At 43.6% G+C, this 18,933-nt stretch overlaps 1 protein-coding gene across 2 annotated transcripts in view; it reads left to right on the top strand.

Annotated features, from left to right (window-relative positions):
* The first annotated feature begins 3,091 nt into the window (after positions 1 to 3,091).
* Positions 3,092 to 18,933, top strand: part of ADPRHL1 (ADP-ribosylhydrolase like 1) — a 27,166-nt gene continuing 11,324 nt past the window's right edge. Inside the window, exons 1-4 of one of the 2 annotated variants that reach the window (XM_051623786.1) lie at positions 3,092 to 3,608; positions 7,465 to 7,629; positions 15,189 to 15,314; positions 17,842 to 17,982. In XM_051623786.1, coding sequence (XP_051479746.1) covers positions 3,395 to 3,608; positions 7,465 to 7,629; positions 15,189 to 15,314; positions 17,842 to 17,982 — 646 coding nt within the window. In that variant the 5' untranslated portion in view covers positions 3,092 to 3,394. The remainder of the gene's footprint in view (positions 3,609 to 7,464; positions 7,630 to 15,188; positions 15,315 to 17,841; positions 17,983 to 18,933) is intronic. The other variant, XM_051623796.1, reaches the window with a different exon arrangement.

Here is an 18,933-nt window from a genome sequence, read left to right as displayed (position 1 = left end):
AGAGGCCTGGGGAAGCTTAGGCGTGTTCAGATTTTAGTTGAGTATAATTATTAGGATACCTTCTCTTGTTGTTTGATGAGCTCCCATGTGTTTTTTCTTGTGCCTCTTAAAAGCAGTGAAACACTCTACACTATGCTGTTTGTTGTTAGGCAAACTATAAGCTTTGGGTCATGAAACAGGCTTTGTGTCAAGAAGGTGAAGAAGAACAAAGTCCATGTTACAGTGTTAAAGGAATGTTTTCCTTTGAAGGCAGAGGCATGAAGCTGTATGAAAACTATTTATCTCTACAGTTAAAGAATTGAGTAAAAACAGTCTGTTTTTTTTTCCTGGATCTCAATTAATATATTCTCTAGTTAGTATCATTCCTGAAGAAATTATCCTGTTGCCAAAGTGAAACCCTCCACTTCAGCAATGGCAGAGATTCATCTTTGACACAAGTCTGGCATGGTTTAGTGAACAGGCTCAAGTTAACCAGGAGCTGGAGAGGAAAATCAAATTGTTGAGATGATCCATCTGGTATCAGCCTTACTGTTCCAGGATATGGCTCTGCATCCTTGGGATGGATGAACTTGGAATCAAGAACATTTCTCTACTGAGTGTCTTGGAATGGCAGAAACATCACTCACTCATGGGTGAAGTTTTTAGGTGTAGTCTTCCTCTTTTATTTAAAATGCCAAAGGCCTTGTGGTGACAGAGCAGTCTCAGCCCATGCTCCCTCTGCCAGTTCATTTGTTCATAAAAGACAAGGGTGCCTGTATAGCCTGAGAGCCCTCTCATGGGTGGTGGAGAGCTTTGGTTCAGGTGGAGGAGGCAGGTGGAGCCACCTTTGCTGAAGTCACGCTTTTGTGTTCTCGCAGGGGTTCAAAATGCAGTTGAGCCGAAACAACAGCGGGTTACCACCATCACAAAGTCTTTTCTCTGTCCTGCCTTCCCATTCCTTCTTTTCCAGATTCTCCTCATCTGAAAGCAGACTTACATACACTAGTGAGAGGACACCAAAGCTGCCTTTTTATCTGATTTAACATTTACTAAACATTTTTTGCCAGCTGTATTTGTTGTTTGGTTGGGGTTTTTTCCCCCTATTGTAAATATATATAGTGTTCATGTGCAATTAACAAATAAAAAAAAAGTTAAATTCTTTGTTGCATGTTCAGTTTTGCAGAGCTGAAAAATGGAAATTCTCTGAAATTTTCTCCAGGTTTTCATTATAGCATTATTTCTAAAGTCAAAGATTTTATTCCTAATTTGGGCTGTGTTATGAGCAGCCAAGTGTGCATGCAACAGGGTGAAGTCCACTGGAGGCAAAAGGGCAGTGCAACTGCCAGCCACCTTCAGAAGGAGGAGATAAATGGAAAACTAAGAATAGCTTTGCCCATTTTCAGCTTTCATCTGACAAGGTCCTTACTAGCTCTGCAGAGCCTCAGCAGGTGATTTCTCCTGTCCTTGGTTTGCAAGTTCAACTTCCCATGTCCTTCCAAACTGTAATGCCCTACAGGGGTAGAGAAGAGGTGGGGGCTGCAGAAAGGTGCATGAAGCTGTAACAGGGACACCAAAATCAGAGTTTCTGCCTGGCGTGTTTCTGGTAAACTTCTTGGCCTTAGTTTTCCATTTTGAGTGTTGCCTTTCAGGTGTGCAAAACCTGAGGGAACTCTGGCAGTGCAGGGTGACTGTGAGATCACTTCTATGTTGCCTAGATGCCCTGGTCGCGGGAGGTGATGCCTGTTCACACAGCCATGCAGGGCAGAGGGCTTGGCATCCTCACTGCGCTATAGCAAGGTGGCCACCAGCCCACCTGTAGAACACTTAGCCCTGCATCTCCCCCAGTCTAACATAGTGACCACTGCCCCTAAGCTGCAAATGTCCCTTTTTTAATGCAATTGCAGTTCAGAGTTGTTCCTTCCAAGCAATGAAGGAAAACTCACAGTGTTCTAGTACTCAACAGTTCTGTTACCCAAATCCTAATCTTTACAGCAAGAGTGTACTAACAGAGGCTACTTTCACCACTTTGGCATCTTATTTCTTGTAGAGTAGAGTAGGGATTATGCTTATTTGTGTTCTGAAGCTCCATTAAGGTTTCTTGTGAAGTACAATGACATTTCTACACATCTCAATAATTCAGTCTGTGATTAACTGCTTATTGTTCTGGGTGATAGGAGGATGCATCCTTTACACTGCTGGCTTTTTCCATCTGAAGAGCAATCAGTATTGCTTTCTGAAAAAGATCAAAGAAGAATAAAGCTTTTTTCCCCAGGTAACCTTTATCAAAATTACAGTCAAGCCAATCAAAGCTTTCTGTTCAGTAGTAATTTGTGAGTCTTTAGGAACCCCAGTCTTAGTCAGTCTCAGCAGACCCCTTGAAGGAAGATGTTGAGCCAGCACAGAGACATGTTTGTAGGCAAAACACTTTTAAAAGACTGCAAGACTACAGATCTCCTTTTTGCATTGCATGGCAGAAGCACAGAAAAACCTGCAGTAACAGAATGAAGGACGTAATTGCACAAGTATCAAGTTTGAAAGGATGGTATTAATAAAGCTCAGTTTTTACTAAGTGAGATTTCTTCATATGTGAACTTTCTTAGCTCACAGGATGCTATTTAAATGCATCTTTCGAAATAGTTTCCTTCCAGAGTTCAAATGTGGGCTGCACCTGAGCTCAGCCTTAGGAAAAAGTCGGTCTTTGCCAGGGAGAAATAGGCATGGAATTGAAGTTAGTATATTGCTCAGTGTTTTTCCAGGGGTGCAGTGAATTAGCAAAACATTCTTGTAATATGTAGAACAGAGCAAGAAAGCTTTTGACAAAATATTGCCACAGGGCATAGTTAGAAATGGAAGAGGTTGACTACATTTGACTACATTTCTTACTGCCTAGCCCATCATTGTAGTGTTTGCAGAGCTTGGAAACTCCTTTTATCACAGGCTTTCCTTCCGACTGGTGTCTGAAAAGCAGGCTGACTCCAGCATATCAGAAAAGGGCAGGAAAATATATTAATTTACAAGTTATTAAATAAATAAACACCCCTGTGGAGACATCTGTTTCACTGGGTGTAGAGTTACTTATGCTGGGTAGGGCTAAGGATTTCCTGGCTTCCTTTATGCTGGGTTGCAGAAACTAGGCTTTTGCACTTCGCTTCGCAGGTCAACTCTTGCAGTTCCATTGAACAAAGCCCCTGCAAAATCCCTGGGTTATGAAATATTTCCTCTCTGTTGGGCCCCGGACAAGAGATGGCATCTGAAGAGCCAGAAAAGGAAGTCCTTGCCTTATAGAGAGCGCTCTTGGTGTGACACAATGGCTGATATAAAGTGGCAGGGGAGCTGAGCTGAAGGCAAAGGAACAAAGGAAGATCAAGATTCGGGGGCTGTTCTGGGCAACAGGAAAGAAGGAAGTGTCTTGGGGATGGATAAATTCAAGGCTGCCCTTGTGCTGGCTGGGGTAGGGGATGCTCTCGGTTACCGCAATTTCTCCCGAGAAAACAACGCCTTAGGTGCAAAAATCCAGCAGGAGCTGAAGGAAATTGGAGGGCTTGAGAACCTGGTGCTCTCCCCCGACAAGTGGCCAGTAAGTGACAACACGCTCATGCACATGGCTACAGCAGAGGCTGTCATCACAGGTAGGTACGAGGGACTAGCCAACGCAGTCTGGAAAGGACCAAAACTGCTGAGCTGCTGCATTTCTTAAAATAAGCCTGAGTGCTGGGGAGGCCATAAGAAAGTGTGTCAGAAATGTTGCTTGTGTGAATGATAATGTGTATTCACTTGTCTCCTCCATGAATATAACCTGGAGACTATCACACAAACTGGGGAGGCTTGATTCCTTGAGTGTGGAGGGGCTCTCCCTGTGTTTTCCTTAGGTGTATGCAGCTGGTTAAAGCTTAAAGACTGAGGTACCGCGTGTCCAGCGTAATTGCTAAGAGATTACATGTATGCTGGAATACATCAGGGAATAATATAGCCACTGGAAATTCTTCTGTAAAAGAGAAGAGCTCTTCAAAGTGTATTTTTAACACGTTTGTGTCCAGAAATCCAGGCTGGAGAAGAGTCACCTTAATACCCCTTTCAGGCTAAAACTGCTAGATCTGTCTCCTCTTTGCTGCCCCTGAGGCAAAAGGTTGTGCCTACAACGCCAGAAATTCAACTATTTTTTTAATAAGGAGAACCCTGTCTTTAGTCCAAAAAAGTATTCTAACATGTTATGTTTATTAAAAAGTCTATCAGAATAGTCGAAGTTATTAATAAATGTCTTCTCAAATCACAAGCATTTGAGAGAGAACATTCGCTTTTTCTTAAGGTAGGAACAGTCTTTTGAAAGATACAACGATATTTATATCAACACCCTACCCATTGAACTAGAGCCTTCTGAGACGTTCAAGATGGTCATCAAAAGTGCACCAGAAGGCAGTGACCATCCAGAAATATTTTTGCCTCTTCAGAACAAATCGATTTTTCTAAACTCTGTAAAAATATCCCTGATTTTTCTTGAAGTGCAGAACACTGGCTAACCAACAGTAGCAGAAGCTCACAACGTAGCTAAGTATCCTTCACGTCAATGAAATTTCCCCTGCTCTTCTGTTTCACCGCTTTATCTGCCTGCTTCCAATGTGCTCTAAATTTAGTACGTAGAGCTCAGTTGAAGAGTGTGTTGGACACTTCATACTTGGCTATTAGCTAACCAATGGTTTAGGGGGTAGCTAATACACTAAAGATAAGGGTAAGATGTCAGCCTATCAAGAAAAAGATTACTAACATATTTTTGAATATAGGCTATGATTAAATATGTATCCTATGTTTCTTGCTTATTGAACTGTCTAAAACTGTAACTTCTGGGTAATCAAGCCAGTTAGCCTAGCAGTAAAATAATAAATATTTTTTTTTTCTTAAGAAGAGCAGGAGCACTGTGGCTCTAAAGAAAAAAGCTCCCATCAGCTGTGTTTATCCTACACTCTAATTTCTTTGGCCTGATCAGACAAGCTTTTTAAACATGTTTTTATGGTCTGGTGAGAAAGCAACAAGCTGTGGCAAGTGGGGAATTTTAGTAAGACATTTTCATTTCATAGCAATGTTGCTGAATGGGTGAAAGAGGGTCTTTCTCTCTGCTTCCCACAAGGGAAACAGAATGGCTCCTGCCCACAGCAGTGTCTCCTCCTGGCAAGGGGAACACAAAAAAGCCATTGGGCTTGCTCGTGGCCTGGCCCACATGCAAAATTGCTCAAGTCAATAGGGTGAAGCTAAAGGAAGGAAACATGAGTCTGTGAAGCTGAAGGTGGCTGCCACCAGCTCTGGGGACCTGCCTTCCTTGTGCAGCACGGAGTCCTCGCTGCAGCAGGGCTGAGATGGTAAATAACATACTGGGTGTCTGGAACATTACCAGCTGGAAAAAAAAGGAAAAAAAGAGAGAGAAAAGGAGGGGGTATAAGCAATAAAAATATTCCTGTCCCTCACTGCCCCACTCCCTGCACATCTCCATGCCACAGGCAGCATTCCCTGGGTGCCTACCTCCAGGTACATGTGGAACACTTGCAGGCTCCGATGGACATGCCTAGGGATTAGGCTCACAATAAAGTCACATTGCTGGGGCACTGCCCTCAAGGGAGCTCCCAAACTGAGGCTGCAGCAGCAGCCGAGACTGAGGTGGGGGTCTGCACCAAGGATGAAGGCAGTTCTCACCTGGGGAGGCAATTTTGGGCAGCTCTTTGCAGGCTGCTGCATGGAGGACATCCCAGGAAGAGCACAGCCAGAAGCGTGTTGCGGACTGAACTGGTGCTCCCCAATTCAACCACGTGCACAGATAGGAAGGTTGATCCCATAGTGAAGAATAAACAAAAAGTCTGCTTCTAGTAGGAACCTGTCCCATAGGGAGGGATGAAAGCAGCATCACCAAAAGCAGGGTAAGTACCCCTGCAGAGAGGAAAGTCTTCTCCCTTCTGATTCAAACACAGGTTTTTTAAAAAAATAAAGGTTAATTTCTAAATAACTAACCTTACCCACTGAACCTGTCCTGCTGGCATAGCAGCCTGGCTTGGGGAGTGGCAACCATGGTGGGCTCAGGCTGCCTCGAGCTGCTGGACCACAGGGACTCTGGCTCTGGGGAAAAGGCTTCTACAGAAGCTGCCAGGCAGTAAATCCTGCTCCTGGCTCCCACCCAGATAAACTGACACCTGATTCTAAAATCTGGAAAGAGTTGGCAGCTTGAAAGTGTCTTGTTCCTTGAGGATTGTATGTGAGATGGCCAGCATAAGGGATAGGGTATCTTTTTAAGTGAGAGGATGGGAATCTCAATTTTGCACTGCATCTTCTTTATTTCCATGTCCACGTAACAGGTACTTTGGGTTGGCTCTGGCTTACAGGGCTCCAAAGTTTTTCTTAAATTAAAACTCTTCTGTAAATTTCAAAAAATCATCATCTTTGACAAAATGAAGATATTTTTAGGACTTCCCCTGCTGCATTATTCAATCTGCACGTCAAAACAATTATTAAATGGGGTTTCTCTAAGTACGTAGAAAAGATACGAACGGGAAAATCCTGACAGCCTCCTCAATTCCCACTGATTACACAACTGTAATAGATGCCAGTGGAAGCTTTCCCTTGGCAAGAGCCAAGGGCAGGGCTCTTCAAGCTCAACAACACACAGCAGCAGCCAAGAGAAGCAGCTATACCAAGGAAACAGTGTGTGTTTAACAGGGCGCAGGTTGCTCCTCAGGCAAGACTGTAGGCCTGGGTAAAAATAATCAATAAACAGATATTGCTAGAGAATTCATTAAAAATATATATATCTATATATGCTGGAATATTACAGCCTATAGGGATTTACTACTCTTACTGATCTTTATGATAATTTTTATAACCTTTTCTGCTCTGGTTACTGTACTGACATAAGATACAGGGATTTCTGCATATAAAACCGACAGATTTTAGACAAAATAAATTTAAAATGCAGATTAAAAAAATAAGGTAATTAATTTATTTTTGTGTTGTTTAATAATTCATACATCTTAAAAATAATTCAGACATAATTTAAAAATAACTGTCTTTATTTCTAAATTGAATTCACATCTGCAAGTGATGGCAATGGGGCTGGACTGAGGCAGGCACATCTGGCTTCATGTGCACACCCAGTCCCCACAGCAGCAACACATTCACTGTGAGACACCTCTGCAAACACCTCACACCACGGAGCCTAAATAAAGCCCCTGAGCAGCTACTGTTGAAGAACAGAATGCCTTCATCTTTCCCATTAAAGCAATTAAATTGGGAAGGAAAGCATTAGAATAGAAAGAAGAGGTTGTTCTCCCTCCAGCCTGCTCTTATGGTGCATACAAACATACTAATGGAGGCACCAGAAGCATCCAGTGCATTGGAAGTAGAAAGAGGAACATTTCATAAAAGCATAGTGAGCTTGTTTGCTTGTTTCCAGTGCTCTCTTGGTCTTTTGCCTTCACTTACCAACCTTCTCTTCCTCCCTCTGAACAGATTACTGGTGTTTAGAAGACCTGTACCGAGAGATGGTAAAACGCTACGTGGATGCTATTGACAAGCTCCCTGGGAGGAGGCCAGACCCTGCTACCATTGAAGGCTGCAGGGAATTAAAACCAGACAACTACCTTCTTGCTTGGCACACACCGTTCAATGAAAAGGGTATGCAACCATTCCCCGTTTACAGACCCTGGCTTGGATAATGCATGCTTTTGGCTTTTGTGGCTGTGTGGAAATTGCTTCCTTTTTCCCCCCAACATCAAAGGCTACTGCCCCTGAAACATTTCCATGTTTGCCTGAGGATGGCAAGACATCTGCCACAAATTCCTTCTGTAGGGCACTATGTCCTCTCATAAATGACCCTTCCCTTTTTAACATCTATATAAAGAGACTTTGTTCTTGGCTCTGTGCCTCTGGGTCCAGATTTTTGTCATTGAGTTTAATGGTTATTTTAAGAAATATTTCCTCACATTTTTCATTTAAATGTTTGTAGTCTTGGATCTTTGCAGTGAGGGCAAATATGAAACAAGAAGCCAAGACTGTAAAGCTCTAAGGACCAAAAAAGCAGAGGCTTTCTCCAGGGTGATGCCCTGATAATCCCTAATATTCCTATCCTGTTTTCCTGCCCACACCCTCCCTCCCTCCCTCCCTCCCTTCCTTATTATTTTGTTTTATGATTAATTCAATTTCTACTTCAACTTAAATAACATGCATGCAGCTATGTGCACACAGACACACATATATCCATGCCTATACAGTGCAGTTAATCTTGAAAGCCTGCAGAGACCCCACCTCATCAGAGGAGGTAGACCTAAGCAGCCACAAGAAGATGGAAGCTCACTGACATTGCACTGTGTCGTTGTGACTCTTCACCCCTGCAGTGCGGACTGGCACTGCTCAACAACATTGTGTATTGATGCAACATCATGGCAGAGACTGGTGGCATGATGCCCTGGCTATTTCTGGGTCTCTGCAGTCAGTTTTCTCTGACACAAAAAGCAGCCCTCACTTGGCCCCAGCTCCTCACAACAGCTGCTGGGAGGGAAAAGGATCCCTCCCCTGTTTTTTCTGCCCACCTCGCTATTAGCCAGGCAGATCTGAGAAAGTGCTCCTTTGATGCTTGTTTTATGTTTTCTGATTGACCATAAGTAAAATTTGTTTTTAAAAAAATGGTGGGAAGTGCTGCTGGCCCTGAGCAGCTCTCAACACCTCCAGCAGTGGAGCACAGCCGGCTGCTGTGCTGGAGCAACATCTCTTCTTTTAGCATTCTTCCTTCTCAGCTTTCCATTATTAACTATTTGCTCTTGGGATACTGCAGGCTAGAATGATCAAAAATTAACTCCAGACTTGAGGTAGTAAAGTCGTAGGTAAAGCCACCTTCTCCATCTGATCTGACAAACACAGAATCATAGAATTACAGAATCACAGAATCACAGAATCATTAAAGTTGGAAAGGACCTTGAAGATCAAGTTCCAACCCCCCTGCCATGAGCAGGGAATCCTACCACTAGACCAGGTTGCACAAAACCTTATCCAACTTGGCCTTAAAAACCTCCAGGGATGGGGCATCAACAACCTCCTGGGCAACCCATTCCAATTCTTCACCACCCTTATAGTGAAGAATTTCTTCCTCATATCTAACGTAAATCTCCCCTCTCTCAGTTTAAAACCATTACCCCTTGTCCTATCACTATCTTCTCTGATGAAAAGCCCCTCCCCAGCTTTCCTGTAGCCCCTTTCAAGTACTGGAAGGCTGCTATAAGGTCTCCCTGGAGTCTTCTCTTCTCCAGGCTGAGCAGCCCCAAATCTCTCAGCCTGTCTTCATAGCAGAGGTGCTCCAGGCCTTTGATCATCTTGGTGGCCCTATACATAATCCTGAACATCCCAAGATGCCTTTCTTTTTTCATCTTGAGAGCAAAAGAACCAGTGACCTGAAGAGATGTTCAGTATACCACAGGGCCTGACCCTGCTATGGACATAATTAGCTTTTGAACTGAATTTTCACAAAATCTTCTCAATGCAAAAATATTTCATGGGTTTTGAATACCTAGTCAGATAGTATCTTGTATGGCCTGGAACCAAACCCCTGCTTTTCTGTAGTCATTATAGCTTAGCTGACTGCTAGCAAAAATTTACTTTCCAGCCTTCATGGACCAGAGAAATTGTGGCGTAGATAATTTTGCGCTGCTTATATGAAGTTCGTCTGTTCAAATTCATGTGGGCACAGTCTGCACATTGAGCTCTTAATTCACACTGCCCTGTGTGTCTCTTTGCCACCTGCTGATATGATCATTGTCACACTCATTGCAACAAGTGTTTATGTTAGCTGGATTGTGTTAAAGGCTGGTGAGACTCCTGTGACCACCAGAAGACCTGCCCAAGGCTGTCTTAACACCTTCCATTTTAAGAGCTTGTTTCTAGTTTATTATGTTGATGAGCTGGATGCTGAAAGTTCCACTGTTGTGTGTTTGCCTGTCAGCACTTGTTTAAAATTTTGATGTAGGTGAGTCTGCTATTTCTGAGATGTGGGGAAAACATTTTGTTCCACTGCTAAAAATTCAAATTGTTCCAAATAGAATTGCTGATTTTTTGGGTTGGAACAAAAAACAGAGAAAGGTCTTTAGCCAGAGATGTGGCTTCAAAGCCACTGTGAAAGGCTGGTCAAACGGCAGCTTGGTTCTACCTGTATCACAGATATTTCAGCCTGAGGCTGCAGCATCCAAGCAGATCTTTATTTGCAGCTACTGGAGCAGCTGCTGGGATCTCTGAAGCAGTTGAGGACCGTGCCTTTTTGCTAGTGGCATTGCTAGAGGAGCATGAGGAAAAAATACGAGTTAAATGCAGAAAGCTGAGGAGCAAAAATGAAGGGAAGTGTAAGCTGCAGAAGAACAGGACATAAAGGAGCAAGGCTCTAAGTTCTCATGAGGAACAGTGTGGAGTCACAAAAGACAACTCCTCCTCAGGGTTTAGCAGCCATTAAGATGACCTTCATTATTCTACAGATGTAGGATGAAGAAAAGCACACTGAGCATACTAAAAGAGAATAATGTCATCTGTTAATGAAAATTATGTTGTATGAAAGTGCCAACACAGCTTTTGTGACTAGAAGTCACTCCTCAGAATTCTATTAGAAAGCTCATGAAGTAGCCAAGAAATAGGAGGAAAAAGAAGACACTGTGAAGATGCTTTGATAGGATTTCCAAAAGCCTTCCAGCAAAGTCCCTCATCAAAGGCACTAAGTGATGAGACACTAAGTTGCTACAGAATGACAGAAAGGTTCTCCTGAGGATAGATAACTGGTTAAAAGGCAGTAAATGAAGAGCAGGAGATTTCAGTCTATCTTCTCCATAGAGAGAAGCAAAGTTGAAGATAATATGGTTCAGCATTGTGGAAGATGCTCATAATGATTAATAACTGTGTGGCACAGCAGGAGAACCAAAGGCAATGCAGATAAGTGAAAGGTCATAGGCAGGGGGAGAAAAGTCACTTCAGTGCTCAATAAGAGCCAGAAAGCAAATAGATTATTAAAAGTTTTTGCTAAACAGAGAGCAAAACACAAAACGTGTTTTCACCAGTGCTCAACTCCATAGTTGTTTTTTCTTGATTACTGTGTATAATCTGATCCTTCCCTCCCTACAAAAAGATTTAAGAGAACTAGAAAGGAAATGAGGAAGGATGGTTGGATTAGCAAAAAACTGCTTCCATATGCTGTGATGTCTGAGACAGTACAATAGAGAGCTGTAAAGTCATAGATAGCTTGGAGGACATGAATAGGAAAAGAGAACACTCATTGTCTCCACCATAAGAACTAAGAGCTTCAAATGAAATTTACAGGTCATGAGTTCAAAGCAAGAAGGAGTAAAGACTTCTTCACACAGCACCTAATTCAGCTACACAACTATTTTCCAATGCCAATTTGCAGATGCTATAGTAAATGTTCAAAAAAGAGCTGGGTAAATGCACACAAGGGAAATCCTTCAAGGGTTATTAACCAGAAAGATGAATAGCTGGCTGCCTCCTGGATCAGGGGGACAAATTGTCAGAAGCTTAGTTAGTACAAAGGGGTAGTGTCATCATAGTTTTCTTTTACTTTTCTGAATCATCCTCTCCATCAGCCACTGTCAGACATGACAAGTTGGGTTGGCCTTTGGTCTGATCGTGGAGGTCACTTCTTAGGTTCTTACAGTGTGTCTGTTCCCTTCACTTCATATGGTAGGTACTGAGACATGGGAGCTCACAGCTGCTAATCACCTGAAGCCCTGTCCAAGCTTTATATTACTCCACATGAAGAAATTTTTTTGTTACTGAGTTTGCTTGTCTAATTCTGTAGAAAGTTTTAATACAAGTTCCTAGATTAGAGGAGTACAAGGAAGTTGCAAAAACAAACACCTTCAGACCAGCAGTCCAATTACTGTAGTGCATCCTCCACTTTGGATATAATAAGAGAAGTTCAGTAGTTACCAGGTCTGTGTTGCACAACACCTTTCTCCCTTGGATAACCAGCATGGATTATGTCCTTTGGAGGAACCATGATTGCCTGGTGAAGAAGACTCTCCTCTGCTGCTGTGTCAGCAAATGGTTTAATGAAGAGTTTGGTCTTGCAAACAGGAGAAGATAAGTTTTTCCAGTTAAGTTGACTGGTGCTCTGAAAGGCTGGATTTCTTTCCTGACTCTTCCTTGTAGTTTCTATATGATTTGTGGGATAGGTAGACAGCTTTATCTACTCCTGGCTCCTTAATAAGTAGGCACTACAAGGGCAGTGTATGTGAGGTACAGGAGCAAACACACCACTTGCAGGACAAGTGCCCAAACTTTTCATCAGGAACAGTGGACAAAGGTGTCCTGGAGAGGGTCTTTTTCACTAGCATCAAGAAGGCTAGCTACGATGAAGCGTGAGCTTGCAGGGAATAAAATGGTATTTTGCAAAGCCTTTCATGTCACATTTATCAGATGTTGGCTTTTTTTAGACTGCCCTTGGTGATTAAACCCACTGGAAGGGTTATTGCTGCAAAACTTACACATTGGCCTCTGGGGAAGAAGGGAAGCAATGTCTTCAGCTAACCTAATTAGATCACCTAACCAGGGTGCTCACTCAGGATAGCTGCTCTCTAGGGAGAAGAAGAGCTCTTCTCAAGAGAGAGAGAGAAATTCATATTGGTCTGTATTGCACCTGGAAATGCCAATAGATGGCTTATGTTAGTGTTATATTTTGGCTCAGGCAAGTAGTTTTGAAGCAAATCTTCCTGCCACCCCCACTAGCACACTTTGATCACACTCATGACCTCCACTCAGGATACCTGAGCTGGAGCCAGTTGGGATGACACTGAACTGCAAGCAGTGCTCCAGGAGAGTCCCTGGTGCTCTGCAGCCACAGCCTAGGGGGGCAGCTGAGGGCTCCTCTGAAGGCAGCTGACTAAAAGCTCTGACCCTGGCTCCTGGGCATCTGCTACTTCAATTCATTCTGGCCTACGAGTTGCTCCTTGTCGTGGTTTGGGCTCAACACAGCAACAAAGGAACAGCCCCAAGGCCACTCACTCAACTTCCCCACACACACACTGGGATGAGGACAAAGCTCATGGATCGAGACAAAGGACAAGGAGTGTTCTTCACCAGTTAAGGTCCCGGGCAAAACAGACTCAACATGGGAAAAAATAATAATTCAATTTCACACTAATCAAACACACACAGGACACACACAACACAAAGAGCAGGGCTTGCATATGTTACCCCACCCCCCCCTTCTTCCCGAGCCCAAATCCCTTTGTTCCCGGTTTCTCTTCCTCCTTCCCCCCAGCAGCACAGGGGGACAGAGGATGGGGTTTAGAGTCAGTTCACAGGCTGGTGGTTCCTGCTGCTCCTTCCTCCTCAGGAAGAAGGATTCCTTACAGTCCTTCCCTGCTTCCCCACGGGGTCCCTCCCACGGGAGAGAGTCCTCCAGGAACCTCTCCTTCATGGTCCTTCCCACGAGGTCCAGAGCTGCTCCAGCCTGGGTTTCCCACAGAGTCAGGGGCTGCTTCGGGAACAGCCACCTCCCCTGGTGCCGGGGTCTTCCAAAGCTGCGTAATCAGGCAGCAAATCCTCTGGCCACAAAATCCAAGTCCCGTGGCCAAGTTCACTCCTCCTGGTGCCCCCAGGGAATGTTCCACCACGTTCCTCCATGAGTGCAGGGGGACAGCTGCTATGTCAGCATGGGTTGCAGGGAAGCTTCTGCTTGGGCATCTTCTTCCCCTTCTTCCTCACCAATCACCAGCACCACTCTCCTCCCCCAGCACTGCTCTTTGTCTTTAAGTGTCTCTCTGCTCAGGTGTTACATCAGTTATTTCCTATGTTAATAGCAGAGGTGCATCTATTGTCCCTCTAATGGCTCCCCAGCTGGTTTTGGGGCAGAGGAATCTTCTCAGCTTCTTACCGGAGCCAATCCTGTGGCCCTTCCCCTGCTACCAAAAAACCCACCAAAACAAACCAGAACACTTCTACTACGCCATCAGACTGGCTAATGGAGATATGGCCTTTTTCCATGCTGCCTGTCTGGAAAAGACAGGGAGGCTGTGCTCCTACTGCAGGTTCCACAGTTGCTAAAATTAGGCGGCATAAATATGCCCCTTATCTTCCAGTGACCAAGTAGAGAAGTGCTGATTGCTTTCCGCTATACCCGAGGTCACTGGGAAGTGTGATTGAGCAAAGACAGTGCTGAAAAATGCCAAGTACTTTGAAAAATCGAACCATGTCCATCTCAGGATGAGTGCCTGCAATGAGTTAATGCTTTTTCAGGCACTGACTCACCAGCTGCAGAGAGGAGATAATCACCTCTATGGTGCCTTGTAAAGATAAGCTCATTAAAACTTCTGTGGGATCCTGATATTACTGTGATAAGTACTGCAGAGAAACTCATTAGTAAATTTAACTCTCCATTCAGTGAAGTGTTTAAAAGTTGAACACCTGGGATCATGCACTCAAGGCTGAGGATTAAAAGAAATACAAAATTAGCTATTCCATAAATAAACTGCACGAGGCAGAAATTCCCAAGACCAAGCTCAGTAAGTGCAGGCTATGCCATACAGAGGGTGCACGCACACACGCACGCACTGACTTCAGGTCACACAGGAAACCTCAGTTCTGACGTTGCCTAACTTTGGAGGGTTTGGCTCCAAAGGCTGTAGTTTCTTTTTGGACACATTATTTTTGTACATAATAGGATCTATTTTGTGAACTGCCTTTGGGACTCTCAAGGATGAAACATGCAGTAAAACTGCAAGATCAAGTGTGATATTCCTATAAAGTGTTTTAATTGCATGCTTTCGGCATGAGGACTACCAAAATATGGGCATAGTAAAAGCGTCTTTTTCTCAAAGATCTGTTTCTAGTGCTGGCATCTGCAGCAAGCAAAATAGCAGTGTCGGCCAAGGATGAATAAAGATGGCATGAGAGTCTGAATCAGACAAGTGCTGTGAACAAGAGAGCACACTGCTTTCTGAAACTGCTAAGCTCTTCATTGCACTTGAGAATACCGGAATATAAAAGCAGAATGACTTTGTGGCAGCAAAATTCTTCACAAGAAACTTTCCAAACTTGTAACTCACTTTGCATGCTAATTTCCCATTCCCTGAGGAGTATCCCACACATGAGATGAATTAATAAAATGTATTTGTTTCATGTTTTATCAAGATTTTTGTGTATCACCAATCTCCTCTGAAGTGCTTGACATTACCTTTTTCTTACAGGTTCTGGATTTGGAGCATCTACAAAAGCCATGTGTTTAGGGATGCGGTACTGGAAGCCAGAAAGGCTGGAGTCACTTGTTGAAGTGAGCATCGAGTGTGGACGAATGACTCACAACCATCCTACAGGTAACATCCCCTGACAGATCGGAGCACTGAATTCCCTAAGGCTGCTTTTTCCTTCTGCAGGGACTAACACTGCTTCTGCTTTGTAGACTCCAAGGCCTTGGTTTGAATTTTGCTTGGATAGTATATACATGTATCAATTACTCATAGAGGCTTTCATTTTTTCCTGTGTATTATGCAGACAGCAACCCCAGGGTGGGATTTTTCCCCCCTAAAATCCCAGTAACTAAACACAACCTGTCTTGTCCAGAGCATATTCATGTCAATTGCCCTGGTCAAGTTTTAGGATTCATGTACATCCAGATGAGTCACTGTTACCATCTAAGTTTATGGTTCAGAGAATAAAAACATTTTACTCTTGACAGGTTTTGTCATATCTAATCACTGTAGGTAAAGGCGGAAAACCAAAAAACATTTACCTCCACATATTTTAGGACAGAATCTCAAACTTTCTTTAAACAAAACATAAAGAAGTAGATTTAGTGTTGTTTTGATTATTCAGGTCTGTCATTCTGATAATTTTGTTCTACATAAGTGTGTATTAATTCTGTCTGCTTTAAACAGCAGTGAAACTGAAATGAATGGTGACATGTTTAACACACTCAGTGCTCTGAAGCAGTCAGAAAAGCCATCAGGATGGCCTAAAATTAGAGGAAAAGTATTCAAAGCAAAGCAGAAAATATTAAGCTCTGGTGCATTAGCAGCAGCAGCAGTAAGACTGCTTGCAGGTGTGGGTCTCCCACTTCAGAAAGGAATTACTAGAGCCAAAAAATGGCAGCAAGGAACACATAAGTTATTAAACATCTTCCATAAATGGAGAAATTACATCCAGAAGGAGTTTACAGCTGGAAAAAAATGAAGTGGCATGGCAGGGAGGTGAGGAGGAGAGGGGTGGAAGGGCCACCACAGTCCTCACTCCCATCTTGAAAGGTTTCAGGGAAATGTCAGTTGTAATTCTCATAACTCAAAGATGGGGAAAACCCAACTGACATATCAGTCAGGTCTGAAACAAACAGACAAAGGAAATACTTCCTTGTGTCTTGAAGAGTTAAGCTGCAGACCTCACTGCTACAGGCAGCTGCAAAGTCCACAGATATGCCTGGGTTCAAAAGGGATCAGGCAAGTGGACGAGAAGGGCTGTTGCTTTTAAAAGCAATCAAGCTGTGTAATTAAAGTTACCCCTAAGCTAGTCCTAAAGCTCTGGGGATGGATAAGCCACACCAATTACGCTCTCTCTGTACTGGCATTATTTCCAGCACCTGAAACCTTGGCTGTGGTTTGCTTTCTTCCCTGGAGAGGGGCAGGAGGACATGTGAGGGCTGCCTGGAGCAGGGCTATAGCAGCAGGGGTTGCCTGAGGAGAGGGCAGAAGGAAGCTGCCAGCCCCCCTAGAAACTGCTGGGCACATCCCAGCTTCTGTCACCCTCTACACTCACTTGTCCTGCTGCCTCCTGCAAGCACCTTTGCTTTAACCCTCAAACCCTCTGCTGCCACCCTCACGCTGAATGAGACTTTACAGCAGTTGGGTCAGATGCTGTTTCTCTAAGGTGACACCCTTTGAGCTGGCTCTACCTGAGTCTTTATTCTTTCTGAAACCATCTGTCAAATCCTGGGTTAGATGTGCCTTTGCCCTGGCACAGTATTGCAGGTCTAATGGCAGAGAAAACGAGCAATTCTCTTATCTGCATTTGTAACCTCCTAAAATATTTAGGTTTTACCTTCAGCAAAACACAAAAAGTTCATGCTCACCTCTATGCATGAGTGAATGCTTTTGGACTCATGCACCAAAAGAAGGACATGCATCAGTACTTTCCTCACCTGGGGCTTATTTAAATGACTGTGTTGTTTTCTTAACCTTCTTTTGCATGTTGCACTGGGTCGATTTTGTTGCCTTTGACAGAATGCCAAGAACACAAGGAAATATGAGAAACAAGCCCCTCTGTTTCTGACATCATGAAGGTGCTGAGTGCCCAGTAACAAATGTTCATCTTCAGCATATTCACAGCCAAAGAAGAAGACCTGGCTGGGCAGGCAGACAGCACATCTTGTTTGGACAATTGCTTCTTTCCTCTTAAGGGGACATACGTGACTCCTTGGAGTAAAATGAGCCAGAAATAGTGTTAGATGTAACAACCACAGTCCTTGAGCTGAATTACTCTGTAAGCAAGGTGATACCATTTGTAATCGAATCACTTTGCGCAAGGCAGTTATTCCATGTGACTTCAGTTAGAAGATTTTCAGTGCCACATCAGTGGATGATGTTTATTTTTGACCCCTACCTCAATTACTGTCATGTTACACCTCTGAGAACAGAGGAAGCTCCCTTCTATGTAAAATAAGTTGCAAAACAGCAGGCACGATGCATTAGCCAAGAATCTCAAAGTGCCATGAGCCAGCCTGCGAACAGGCAGAGATTGGTTATGTGCATTCATGAATCTACCCAGCAGCCGTGAGGCTTTCCACTAATGATTTTACAAAGGACAAGATGAGGGTGGTAAGAGAATTGACCATGTGATATCTATGAATTCCAGGCTTTCTAGGGTCCCTGTGCACAGCACTCTTTGTGGCGTATGCAATACAAGGGAAACCCCTTGTGCAGTGGGGAAGAGAGATGATGAAGGTTGTGCCAATGGCTGAAGACTACTGCAAGAAGACCATTCGCCACATGGCAGGTAAAATGTCTGAATCAAGAGAGTTCTTTCCTGAAATTATGCTCAGCCAGAAAGACACTGAAGAAACGTCACTCCCCAGTGTCTCTACTTTTGCTGCTTTCCCCTCCTTCCTGTCTCCTCTGGCTGTCCTCCTGCTTTCTCTGCAAAGATTGTAAGCTCATCACAGGTGGTACCACCTTCTTCTACCATATGTTAGCTGCCTGGTGTATTGGTGGCAAAAATACAAAGGGAAATAGCAATTATAAAGCCCTAGTGCACAGTTTTATTTTTAGGAAGTCTTCAAAGATTGCTAGGCAGGGGGGAGGGAGGAAATTATATTTAGTGGTTATTAGGCAAACTGACTGCTGAGATATTAATTACTCAGTTCCCTTCCATCATTTAGCAAAGTCCAATATTTTCCAGAAGAAAATGCTCTGACATTCCTCATTTTGCCAGGAAAAGTTCATCTGCAGATGCCTGCTGACAAAGAGTTAGCTTTTGACCACCAATCCAGATTTTATTTGTTGTTTTTCCAGATAAATATTTAAGATACAACTTGTTGTATCCTTGTTTTAAAATGATGAGCATAACACAACTACTGAACTTGATATTGCAAGTTTACTGGTGTATGTGATCTTCAGGGAAAGGGTATTTCAGTCCCCTCTTACTGAGGAGTGATGCATTTGTAATGGTGAGACCTGCCATGGACAGACAAGTATCAGTACATTAAAACGTTAAAGGAAGGTTTTGCTGTTAATCTCAAGGGACAGCTGTTGAGAGAGGTTGAATTCAATATAAATCTTTACTCAAGAGCACTCAGAAATGAAGATTTACCTGGAAGGAAGAAAGCTGCTGCTTTAAAACCTGAAAGGAGCACCGGGGAGCCTTTCTGAAAAACCCCCTCGTTTTTGTCTGCGCCTCATTGCACACCAGGATTTTTTTAGCTGAGACCTATGAGGAGCAGGTGCAGGA

Source organism: Apus apus, chromosome 1 (assembly GCF_020740795.1).
Source record: "Apus apus isolate bApuApu2 chromosome 1, bApuApu2.pri.cur, whole genome shotgun sequence".
Lineage (NCBI taxonomy): Eukaryota > Metazoa > Chordata > Aves > Apodiformes > Apodidae > Apus > Apus apus.
Note: the sequence above shows the minus strand (reverse complement) of the source record. Positions and strands in the feature narration are given on the sequence as shown.